At 37.3% G+C, this 12508-nt stretch overlaps 2 protein-coding genes and 1 non-coding gene across 4 annotated transcripts; 1 reads left to right on the top strand and 2 right to left on the bottom strand.

Annotated features, from left to right (window-relative positions):
* Window positions 1–372: 372 nt before the first annotated feature.
* LOC131769472 (multiple epidermal growth factor-like domains protein 9) lies at window positions 373–5201 on the top strand. Its single transcript, XM_059085192.2, has 3 exons — window positions 373–669; window positions 2111–2503; window positions 3088–5201. Exons 1-3 carry the CDS (start codon window positions 594–596, stop codon window positions 3393–3395), a joined length of 777 nt encoding a protein of 258 aa, XP_058941175.2. The 5' UTR covers window positions 373–593; the 3' UTR covers window positions 3396–5201.
* A 556-nt stretch (window positions 5202–5757) lies between these two features.
* On the bottom strand, window positions 5758–6564 carry LOC131769485 (uncharacterized). Its single transcript, XR_010717193.1, has 2 exons — window positions 6503–6564; window positions 5758–6149 (listed from the first exon to the last, which is right to left on the bottom strand). It is a non-coding gene; the product is annotated as an uncharacterized protein (transcript).
* Window positions 6565–10322: 3758 nt separating this feature from the next.
* LOC131769487 (uncharacterized) lies at window positions 10323–12435 on the bottom strand. 2 transcript variants are annotated; one of them, XM_059085207.2, is made up of 3 exons: window positions 12315–12435; window positions 11068–11146; window positions 10323–10709 (listed from the first exon to the last, which is right to left on the bottom strand). In XM_059085207.2, the coding sequence occupies exons 2-3, from the start codon at window positions 11126–11128 to the stop codon at window positions 10411–10413; spliced, it is 360 nt and encodes a 119-aa protein (XP_058941190.2). In that variant the 5' UTR covers window positions 11129–11146; window positions 12315–12435; the 3' UTR covers window positions 10323–10410. The 2 variants fall into 2 exon arrangements, with proteins under 2 accessions (XP_058941190.2, XP_058941192.2); XM_059085209.2 differs by having other exon boundaries at window positions 12244–12336.
* Between the last annotated feature and the right edge of the window lie 73 nt (window positions 12436–12508).

The following is a 12508-nucleotide window of genomic DNA, read 5'->3' as shown; positions in this document are numbered from 1 at the left end:
CAGGACCACCGTGACTAGACAGAAGTAGTACACCCAATTGCATTGAGGGTGTAACCGGAATTACTTTAAGAAAAAAAATGAAAATGCAAGGTTGATTAAGAGGGGAAAGAATTACCATTTTTCATGTTTGTAGCTTTTATTGTTGGCCCAGAAATAGAACGGTCATGATTCTCCGTTTCCTCAAGCTTTCGTCGCCCGCTTAATTCGCAGAATCAAGCAAGGACTTAGCGCGAAACCTTCTTAATATAACTTTTAATAAGTCGAACAAGAATTTGAGACCAAATGACGTCATCAAAACTGGCCCGTTCCAGTTTCTCAGCGTTGGCAGAGCGAGAGCGGCCCCAAAGCTTCCTTAAAAAAAATTCTTTTCAAGACCTGGGAAAACCACCGCGACTGATAAGGGCCTGTAAGCTTTTTCCGCTAAGTGCCAAATCCTGTCGTAAGAATGCGGTGATTCTCTTCCGTTGGTAGCATAATTTCATGCTATGGTAAAAGTGGCCAAAAATATCACAGCTATCACTTCTTAGAATCTTCAACTTGTCCGCGAGGCTACCATCACGAAATTTACTCGTTCGTTGCACGGTGTTGTAGCAATGGAAGTGGATGTCCGATTACTAGTTCTTACAATTCTTTCAATGTTGATAAAAGCCCACGAAGGAGCCCCGAAAGGTAAGCCGAGTTGTTTTTTTTTCCACTTCGTTCTATGTACATGGTGAATCGTTTAAAGTTCACTGTGTATGCCAAGATCTTTTCAGTAAGTTTTAAGCAGTTTGTAGCTGTTTTCAGTAATATTACTTCACCAGATTTCACGTGCGTGTTCAATATTTGCATTTGCTAAACCTACATTAATAACCGTGCTTTCTTTCATGCATCCAGTCAATGTTATCTTGCAGTTCTGGTGGCGAATTAAAAGTATCCATTGCCTTCGTACGAAAAACTTATATTCGATGTAGTAAAGACGTCTGATTAAATAGTTTGAACACTTCAACAAACATATAGCTGTAAGCTTAATTATCATATTGTTTTGATTTATCATTGGATTATCCGACTCCAAGTTTTAAAGGATTTTCTGTTGGTAATACGCCAGTATCAATACTTTTTTTTTTCGTCCAGTTCTATTATCAGATTAGTGACTAATTCCCGGTGAAATATATGGTGATCTCTAAGGGATGAGTCCGCAATTTGTTAGAACCTTGTTGCATTATTTTTCATGTTTTTCTTATAGTTCTGGGCCCATATTGTCTATGTTATGTTTTTGAAATCCTAGAGATGATAAATGTACAGGCTGATTCATCTGTAAATGTGCCAAGTCTTTACATTACAGTACTGCAATATACACATCAGTAAAATATATTGTCTTCTGTTACTGTAGAACACAATTATTTGTGAGGCTTTTTCTCACATCAGTTAAGCTGAATTTATTTTATTAGCAAAATCACTAATTAGTTTTGTCAATAACCATTCCAAAGAAAACATTCACTCTTCGATTGTTGTTAGAACCATGTAGACAACCACACACTGCTATCCATTTTTTTATTCAGTTGTTCAAATTCCAGTGGGTTTTTTTTTATTCAATTATTGACCATCATTTCCTAAGTCTTTGTATAAACTAAACTTTCTCTTGATATTAGGCAGCAGAAGGTATATTGGAAAAGAGCAAAATTATCAAAATTGCAATATGAGTGCAGGAAATATGGGTAAACCACACACCCACTTGACTGCTACTTATATTAAGGTTTTAATCTCTGAGTAGCCTTATGTTAGTCACATAATGATTAAATCTTCAGAAGTCAAAGTACTTAACAAATAGATTCCTTGTGCTGCACATCTGTTAAGTAATATATCATATAGTAAACATCAAAATGCAGTAAGAACAAAAAAAAAAAAAGGCCAACAAGGCACAGCTGAGTGTGTCACTATGCATAATGGAGAAGCAAAACATCGTCAGTGGTGATATTATGTATCTGTCCTCCAATAGATCTTATGGAAGAACCAATGAAAATGCAAGTGTAAAATTCATCTTATTTTATAATTAAGCATCTTTCCGCCTCTTATCATCTCTCAGGAATTAAAATTCCTTGTAACATATTTTTTTTCTCTCTAACTCCAGTTGACTTAGCAGACAAAATACTCCTTCACTGCACTTGGTGCCTAAGAAACATTTCAACAGCAGCATGCAGAGTTCTAAGCAATGGGACTATATCCTGCATCAGATGTACAGCACATTTACAAGATGGTTCTCTTTGTGACATGTGCAGAAACTCTGGAATGAATAATGACAACAAGACTGGACTTCAAGCATGTGACACTTGCATGTGTAATGGTAGTTTTGATAGCATCCAAGTTACAAATTGTAACCACAAAGCTGGCCAGTGTGTAACTTGTGCACCGCGTGGCTCAGAGAAGGAGTGTAGAAAATGTCTGGACACAGGGCATGGTTCAGAGTCATCTGTTGATAATTGTGTAACAGGAAATGACAAAGTAGAAGAAAAGGAAAAATCAGGTACGTGTTCCTTACAGATGTGGAATATTCCATGAGTGCGCGTAACATTTGTTTTTGTAATCACTTGACTCTTTACACTTCAAAATCAGCAGGCATTATCACCCACACATTCCCTAAGGTTATGACAAGGAGAATTTCTGAAACATTCAAGAGTTTCTTAAGTATGTTATCATTTCCTGATTTCTTGTGACCTTAAATAATGTGTGATTAAAGGCTGGTATTTTAAGGAGAAATTGAATGCTAGTCACTTTTTGGGGTCATAGGGTAAACCCATATCAGAAAATTAAAGAGTGATTGTTCTTTTGATGTGTTTATTATACATTTAACTGTTGAATACTGCATGATCATAGATACATTTTTTTTGAATTGCTCAACCTGTATTGAAACTCTGAATGGTGTTTGATCATTTGACTTTTGTTTGTGAACTTGCATTTATGAATAGCACAATAATTCAACTTAAATGCACTTGTGCTGTAAGGACATTGGGATGGTTGTGTATGGTTTCTTTCAAATTTCTTTAGTGAGGCATTGACCCTTGCAATAATACCTTGTAATTCAGGTATTAACGCCATGTTTTGTTCCAGGATTTTCAACAAAAGAGAAAGTTATTGTTGCTGTTTGTAGCACGTTTGGTGCAGTCACCCTGTTTATGATCATATTCCTGATCTATCGGCACTTCAAAAGCAGGCATTTTAGTGTGAAAAAACCTTTCTGGACAGTCGAACTCACAAATCGTAACTATGATGACCTGGACTTTTCTCTTCTGGATCCCATTACTGACATTCCCCTGGTATACCGTGCAGACATTGGTGAATTTGATAATGATGCCTTGCTCGGTTCAGAGAAACCACAACTGAGTATGGAGGTTGACGAGGCTACCGATGTGTCTTAACAAGAAAATGTTTGGTATACGACTAAAAACACATGATACTTGTGCACATAGTGAGGCATTTATATCATAGGTGATGTGAGCCAAGAGCATCAGGTTACTAAGTAAATATAAATATACATGTTCTGTGCCTTGAGTGCTGACATGTTAGCCAGAGTAATGTTAAGATTTAAATCATTATCATTAAGGTATATCAAGGTTTGGTCTTGAGAAAGTTAACATAATCTCTTTGCATGTAATAACCAAAAGTAATACTGCTAGTTTAACAAATCCACTACGGAGTAGTTGGTAAAACACAAGCTTGTTTGTCAGTTGGCCATGTTGTGCAGCTGTACACAGTATATGTTGTGTACTGGGCATGTATGTATCTGTTGTGTTGTTTTCCTATTAATTATTATTATTATTATTATTTCCTATTTGTTTTATCTATGCACACCAAGGTTATGTCTACTGCACTTAAGTATTGGGTATGGAAACATTTTGTAAGAATTACAAATTGGCACATTAGAGGTAGTATTCATATTAACATCATGTCTATTTAATTAGAACAGTAAACTGACTTCCATGTTTGTAATGGAGAAATAGTTCTATGTCTTTTGACCCCTCAAAATTAGTTAATATGAAAGAGAATTTTCAGTGTGGTTTTTGTGATCTATGAAACAAATGATGAGTTTTACTGTAGCTAATAGCATTTTATTGTCAAGGTGAAATCAGCTTGGGAATATAATTATTTTTACCAAATGATTGGCATTGATTTCTCAGAGTACTCTATTTTGTTATTTTCATTATCGTAATGATGTTGAGAAGGGCAAACAAATTGTAGTAACAATCATATTTGGCTAATAACTAGCCCATACCAACATTTTGATTATAACTAGATATGTTTCATTTGTATGCTGAGGTACATGTGCTTGTCGCACAAATGTTTCTTTAGAAACCAATTCTTCCGTTACAGGTACAGTGACTAAATATATTTTCTGTTCTTCGAAATCACAAGGAACAATTAAAAAGTTGAGATAAGAGAACAGTCTATTTATTTTGAAATCACATACATTATATGTTTTACAGGCTTTTAAATTGAAAAATGACTAGGTGTCATATAGTGTTGATAAAGAATTGATTACAACAAGGGAATCAGAGTGAGGTCTTCAAGGTACATCTTTAGTGTGTATTAAAATTGCCTGGAATGATAATGCATCAAGGACTTTTGGGTTCATACTCTTGCCATGAGTTAAAGTATGAAATTGTTATTGGATTTATAGTATAGTTAGGTATAAAGTTTAGAAGATTAATGTTCCTTTTTTTATTGTTGTTGTTTAACTTAATGTCTTCTTTTATTGGTAAAACTTGTAGAAAAGTGTGAAGATGAAAAATTTCACTCACTTGAATAGGCATTTAAAACTGTTACGGCAGATGTACCCACTAAATCTGCCTCTTACATTTAAGAAATGTTTTTTATTTCAGTCCATTGTTTTTGAATCATCAGAACTTTATTTAAAAGAACTACTGCATGGTACAGCCATTCTGTATTGATAATGCCTTACTTTATTTAATATGCCTTGTAAACTTCTTAGATCAATTTAAAACTTATTTCAGCTAGAGTGAATAATAAGAACAACACAAAATTATACAGTGTCTTTGGTTTGTTTTTTTTTATGAAAAGGCTAGTGTTTTCAAGGTAAAACAAACCAAAAGTTAAAAAAAGGAAAGAAGAAGGGATTTCCTACCCTAGCATCTTATCAGCATTATAAGGGTACATGCTAGTTTTATTGATAATAAACAATTATTTGCCGAAGAAGGTGCTGCTAATTCCTAGTTACCCTCTTACAAACGCTTGCTTTCCTAAGAGCATTATACCAGTGCTATTGTTGACCAGACTTATGATCGATTGAAGCGTTGCAGTGGAACTGTTAATCCCCAAAGTATTAAACTATGCCACTTCTTTCCTCTTTCAATGACGTCATATTTTAGAATACATATTTGAAAAGGAAGAGCCGAACCATAATTTCCACATTTCTCCATATAACTAGTGTCAGTTTCCATGATACCCTCAAATACGGGGTGATGATCACCACAGCCAATCAGAACAAAGGAAAATATCACAGAGAGGCAGTAAGAACTTGAGATAAAAAGAAAAACTCGGGGAAACGCGCCTGGTGTTAGTTTTGAATCTGATTATCCAAGAAAGGGTGCAAGGTTTTTGGATCAGTGACAGAGCGAAGTACTGTGAGGCGAAGCTTAAGCAATCCCGAATTACTTTTGACGTTCAAAGTTGTTCTGTGGACAAGGTTAAAAAATAGTTTAGTAGAGCTAATTATCAGACATTCAACTAATTCTATAGACAAAAACAAAATCAGAGTTTCATTTCCTTTTTTTTTTATTTTCTTCACATGAAAACTCCTAACATCCTACTGAGAAAATCGTTTACTCTGGTGTGAATCACAGACATTTTTACATGCTAATCACACAAATCTCCCTGACAGCATTTCAAGTCACAATCGACTGCTGTAACTCCAGGCATTCCCTGAAGGTCGGTGTTTTTAGCGTTTTTACACCGATCAATTGCTTCAGGTGTGCATTTGTCAGATGTTGCACAACCTTTTGAAAAAGTTACAATCGTGATGCCCATAACCTCAGAACTCGTCATGTGGCGGTGACAGTAAGTATCCTCTGATTCGCACGTCAACTTTTGAGTGTTCTGTTCACAGTCATCCCAGGAGACTGAGCTTATGCACACATTACATCGAAGGGCGCGGACTGAAACACAGAAGGTAAGAATCAACTTCAGTTAAAAAAATTCGGGAGGCTGAGGAAGGGAGGTAGTTAAATAATGTTCATAACGTGGTTGACTGGTTGGGGAATTCGTCTGAACTTTTTATTTGTGTGTGATTTTGTTCCTTTATTTTGAAGTTTGCGTGTTTATATTATTTGAATCAGTGCGTGCCCGTAAACAGATGTATTTACGCGGGATCGGATAAATTGACTTTGACGACCTATCGTTCAGACAATCGCATAAATCTCTGGGGGGTTACACTGTCGTGTTCGATTTGCTCTCTTCATGATGAGATGACATAATTGTTCATATGCTGGGAGAAATACGTATAACCAACCTGTGTCGAATACGGAGAAAGACACTGCAATAACGATAACCGATCAAGTGCGTGAACTTCATCCTGTGACTCACTCTGGCCTGAAATCAGAACATTAAGGTGTCGCCACAAATAAGCGTTTATAAATACAAATGCTTTTTAACATGGGTTTCATTAAACTCCGTTTGCAGATGGTCTACTGCCACCCATGCGTCCTCTCACAGCTATCTCTGTAGCTTTCAAGTTCTCGCATTCGGATTTCGGTCGCCTTACGACCCCTTTCCCGGCACAGACACCTCTACTGACAGCGCCAATGGAAAACGTTATTGAAACCCTTAAACTGGATGGAAAAAACAACATCGCTTTCTGCTAGCAAGAGAAAGGAGTATAAGCAAGAGAATATGATAATGATATTTTCTCTTGATACAAGTTGATGCATATATCAATATTGAGCGCCAGCATCACTCTTGAGAAGTTAAGTAGAGCCATTTTAACTGGAAGTAAAAAACACTTATGACGGGTCTGAAATTTGTAAGAAATGCCAAATGCTAAACAAACTGAAAACAATTAATATAAACGAAATCTGTACTCTTCCCGTTGGTTTTGATTATGAGGAATCTTATTATATTCTTGGAGCCATCTGTTCAAGTAGAAAGTCTGTATTACTAAAGTTATTTGCTAACTTAAGACATTTGCCCCTTAAGGTAAGGTATCCCTGCGCGTTGGTATAGTCAGTGGGAAACGAAAGTTCGGCCATGTTACTCCGGTACGGGAAGAGAAGGATTTTGATAGAGTTACAATAAAATTTACGTAATCCTAAGCTCTATAGTTAGGCGGGAGGATTGGAAAACTAAGGGACCCAAATCTCCCCTTCGTTCTTCTCTCTGCCGCTATTATCACTCCGTTGATTATTTCACTCGGATTGCTCTTTTTTATTCGCTGAACGCCTGGAGCAGACCATCGGCTTGCCAGCGACGATGACTTCGGGCCTCTGTGCGGTTGTGTGCGGTTGAGTTCATAGTATCTTCCTAGGATGGTTTATGCATCATAACACTAGACGGTGGCAACTCTATCACTGGCATATCGGCGCAATATTTAAGAACGTGACGCCTTTTATTGCCTGAGGATGAGCATTACGTGCAGTTTCCCAGCCTTAGACGGTCTATCTAATAAAGTCTTACTTTGAGGAAATTATCAAATCTTACCCCAAGAAAATCCGAAATTCAAGATAAAATTTTCTCCAAGAGTAAAAAACCTTTTCACTAGCTCAACATACCTTGTTAATGAGATAGCTTCACAAGTTAAGGTGAGATTAACGAATCCGATATGTGTCGGGTATTTAAACAAAACAAATCCCTCGCTTTGCTGAGGGGGGGAAAAAATTCTATCGCGAAACTTTTTGTCTCCATGGGAACAATTGTCGTCGTATGTCGTATGATTATATGGTAGTTTTAAACCTCCGAATCAGCTTGTATATTTTCTTTTCCCAATGTAGGTCATGGGATGATATTCTAGAGACCTTTGTTTGTTTTTTTTTCAAATTTCGATCTGTTCACGAGTATATAAATGCATACATTTAAAAAACAAAGGAAAGAACCATGGAGACCCCCATTCGGAAAACAAAACATAAAAGCTGAAGAGGTGCGCGAAATGGTTGGAAATTATATTGGGATTCATTTTGGCGAAACAGATAAATTTATGTTATTAGGATTTCATCCTGCAAAATCTGCTTTAATCGCTGAAGAGCTTTGGTCTTTGCACGACATGAGCTAATTTTATTTTAAGAAGACCTCCACTTGTGGAACAAATCGTCGTTGAATTATCAAGAACAGTCTTTGCAATTAAAATTCGTTGCCATCAATAGAACGTACGTGTCAGAAAAAAATCGGAAAAAAAATTAGTTCTATCGAGTTGATTGTGCATCAGTGCACCATTATGATAGAAACACTTTTTTTAGAATTTCCTTGTTCAGTGAATAAATATTGCTGCAGATTCTGAAGATCCCTTGGTACGTGAAGAAACCGGAGTCTTTCCGTAATTTTCCGGAGTCCGGGGAAGGCTGGATATCAAACCTCGTAAAGTTGGCCCTCGTTCTGTAATTTTTTTCTCTGCAAAAACGTTTATCGACAATTTCCGATGATAACTCATCGTAATCCGAGTGGCGCAGTGACTGAATTCCAAACGAGATCTCATCATGTTACTGGGCAGAATCGCTGGCAGGCCTCCACACACTCGTTGATCTCGTTTGTCATACAATCGGGGAAGCACTTAGCTTCACAGCTCATCGTGTCACCTTCTTTCGTCTGATCTTGATTAGAAGGAATTAAAAAGGAATGAAGTGCAATTTAATAGTCTATCGCTGTAGCCACTCAGACCAAAGAAAGATGAACTACCAAGAAAAATTATAAGTAGAGAAATGCCTGAAGTAAGAAAAAATGTAACTGACTAAGTCGTGATTGGTCTTAAAAGTGCTTTTCGATTAAGTGTCCTAGGACTCAACCTATCTTAGCGAAAGAAAATACTAAGGAGCCAATGAGAACTTAAGATAAAAACAAGTTGCCTAAAGCGCGGGAAAATGCATGTGACTGGGTTGCGATTGGTTTCAGCTGTATCTGATTGGTTGAGGGGGGTAGTGTAAATTTTCAGGACCAATCACAGAGGGAAGTAATGCAAACCTAGGCTAGCCAGACTTCTTTCGACACTCGATTGAAAAGAACTCTAAATTTTGCATCTGATTGATAGGAAGCCTACCGCTGAAGGCTTAACAAAAGCCAGGCGACCCAGACTGTTTTCGACGATAAATTGAAATTTCTCTAAAAACGGCCAAACTTTTCTATGAATTCTTGATCTTAAGGGATTTTTGCAACCAAGCAGCCAATAGTCTATGCTTAGGAATTAACCAATAGGATTCCAGAAATTTGTGTAGCGTAAAATTTAAGTTCAAAACTCGTTAAACCTTATAATTTACGTATCACCTTTTGCCTCTTTAAAAGTGTTTAAAACTTTCTAAGACTCTTTGAAATTTCTTATTAATCCCAGAACTCCACTAAATTGTCATTATAAGACTCATTAAAGGTGCTACTCTTAAGACTGTAGTGATGAACACGAATTTTTAATCAGCGTATAACTTAGAGTTAAAATAAATTAGGCAAAATTTGCGCCGCTTTCGAGAGTCGGGTTCGATTGGTGACGATTAACCTCCCAAACAACTTGTAGATCCTGATTATAAATGCAACCCTTAAAATACGCAAAACTGCTGAAACATTGGATGGGATAGCCTTTTACTGATAGGGAGATTTTTAAAAACAAGTAAACCGGATTTTTTTTACGATAACGATATTTTCATAGTACCAATCAGTGGACTGTTTAATGCAAACGTTTGCCTTATTCGCTCTGAAAACAAATCATTTAAAGAGGTGAACTATTCATTTTATTACAAACTAAGCAAGCTGAATTGCTTTTTAATCAAGCATTGTAATCTTCTCTCTCTCTTCGCTTTTTTCTTGCTTTTCATGTGTATCTTCTTTTGCCTGATCTTACTTAAGTATTTACGATGCTATGATTGCGATATGACCTTATATTTACAGGTTATTGATTATCATGACAAAAACAGCTTTGGATTATGGAACTGATCTTCTATGTAAGGCTTGAACTCATGATTTATTTAGTCTACCTCGTTTAAAAACTCTTGACGACCTCGAATTGATAAGCGGGTTTTTGAGTCTTGCTCTTCCTTCTGGGATACGAGAAAACTCGTTTTAAAATATAGGTGTACTCTGAGAAAAGTCGCTCTCAAATACGCCATGGCTATAGACAAAAAAAAATCAGAGTTTCATTTCCTTTTTTTTTTATTTTCTTCACATGAAAACTCCTAACATCCTACTGAGAAAATCGTTTACTCTGGTGTGAATCACAGACATTTTTACATGCTAATCACACAAATCTCCCTGGCAGCATTTCAAGTCACAATCGACTGCTGTAACTCCAGGCATTCCCTGAAGGTCAGTGTTTTTAGCGTTTTTACACCGATCAATTGCTTCAGGTGTGCATTTGTCAGATGTTGCACAACCTTTTGAAAAAGTTACAATCGTGATGCCCATAACCTCAGAACTCGTCATGTGGCGGTGACAGTAAGTATCCTCTGATTCGCACGTCAACTTTTGAGTGTTCTGTTCACAGTCATCCCAGGAGACTGAGCTTATGCACACATTACATCGAAGGGCGCGGACTGAAACACAGAAGGTAAGAATCAACTTCAGTTTAAAAAATTCGGGAGGCTGAGGAAGGGAGGTAGTTAAATAATGTTCATAACGTGGTTGACTGGTTGGGGAATTCGTCTGAACTTTTTATTTGTGTGTGATTTTGTTCCTTTATTTTGAAGTTTGCGTGTCTATATTATTTGAATCAGTGCGTGCCCGTAAACAGATGTATTTACGCGGGATTGGATAAATTGACTTTGACGACCTATTGTTCAGACAATCGCATAAATCTCTTTGACTGGGGGATACACTGTCGTACTCGATTTGCTCTCTTCATGATGAGATGACATAATTGTTCATATGCTGGGAGCAATACGTATAACCAACCTGTGTCGAATACGGAGAAAGACACTGCAATAACGATAACCATCAAGTGCGTGAACTTCATCCTGTGACTCACTCTGGCCTAAAGTCAGAACATTAAGGTGTCGCCACAAATAAGTGTTTATAAATACAAATGCTTTTTAACAGGGGTTTCATTAAACTCCGTTTGCAGATGGTCTACTACCAGCTATGTGTCCTCTCACAGCTATCTCTGTAGCTTGCAAGTTCTCGCATTCGGATTTCGCCTTACGGCCCCTTTCCCGACACAGACGCCTCTACTGACAGCGCCAATGGAAAGCGTTACTGAAACCCTTAAACTGCATGGAAAAAAACAACATCGCTTTCTGCTAGCAAGACGAAGGAGTATAAGCAAGAGAATATGATAATGATATTTTCTTTTGATACAAGCTGATGCACATATCAGTATTGAGCGCCAGCATCACTCTTGAGAAGTTAAGTAGAGCCATTTTAACTGTAAGTAAAAAACACTTATGACGGGTCTGAAAGTTGTAAGAAATGCCAAATTTTAAACAAAATGAAAACAATTAATATAAACGAAATCCGTACTCTTCCCGTTGGTTTTGTTTATGATGAATCTTATTATCTTCTTGGAGCCATATGTTCAAGTAGAAAGTCTGTACTGCTAAAGTTATTTGCTAACTTAAGACATTTGCCCCTTAAGGTAATCCCTGCGCGTTGGTATAGTCAGCGGGAAACGAAAGTTCGGCCATGTTACTCCGGTACGGGAAGAGGAAGATTTTGGTAGAGTTAAAATAAAATTTACGTAATCCTCAGCTCTATAGTTGGGCGGAAAGATTGGAAAACTAAGGGACCCAAATCTCCCTTTCGTTCTTCGCTCTGCTGCTACTATCACCCCGTTGATTGTTTCACTCGGATTGCCCTGTTTTATTCGCTGAACGCCTGGAACAGACCATCAGCTTGCCAGCGACGATGACTTCGGGCCTCTGTGCGGTTGTACGCGGTTGAGTTCATAGTATCTTCCTAGGATGGTTTATGCATCATTACACCAGACGGTGGCAATTCTATCACTGGCAGATCGGCGCAATATTTAAGAACGTGCCGCCTTTTATTGCCTGAGGATGAGCATTACGTGCAGTTTCCCAGCCTTAGACGGTCTATCTAATAAAGTCTGACTTTGAGGAAATTATCAAATCTTACCCCAAGAAAATCCGAAATTCAAGATAAAATTTTCTCCAAGAGTGAAAAACCTTTTCACCAGCTCAACATACCTTGTTAATGAGATAGCTTCACAAGTTAAGGTGAGATTAACGAATCCGATATGTGTCAGGTATTTAAACAAAACAAATCCCTCGCTTTGCTGAGGGGGGGAAAAATTCTATCGCGAAACTTTTTGTCTCCACGGGAACAATTGTCGTCGTATGTCGTATGATTATATGGTAGCTTTAAACCTCCGAATCAGCTT

This window comes from Pocillopora verrucosa, chromosome 4 (genome assembly GCF_036669915.1).
Source record: "Pocillopora verrucosa isolate sample1 chromosome 4, ASM3666991v2, whole genome shotgun sequence".
NCBI lineage: Eukaryota > Metazoa > Cnidaria > Anthozoa > Scleractinia > Pocilloporidae > Pocillopora > Pocillopora verrucosa.
The sequence above is the reverse complement of the archived record's forward strand: the minus strand, read 5'-3'. Positions and strand labels throughout refer to the sequence as shown.

Coding starts and splice junctions, on each gene's coding strand:
- LOC131769472 (XM_059085192.2), top strand. CDS start 594: ATGGAAGTGGATGTCCGATTACTAGTTCTTACAATTCTTTCAATGTTG. Junction 670..2,110: donor CCACGAAGGAGCCCCGAAAG/GTAAGCCGAGTT, acceptor CTCTAACTCCAG/TTGACTTAGCAGACAAAATA. Junction 2,504..3,087: donor AGAAGAAAAGGAAAAATCAG/GTACGTGTTCCT, acceptor GTTTTGTTCCAG/GATTTTCAACAAAAGAGAAA.
- LOC131769487 (XM_059085207.2), bottom strand. CDS start 11,128: ATGAAGTTCACGCACTTGATGGTTATCGTTATTGCAGTGTCTTTCTCC. Junction 10,710..11,067: donor TTTCTCCGTATTCGACACAG/GTTGGTTATACG, acceptor TCTGTGTTTCAG/TCCGCGCCCTTCGATGTAAT.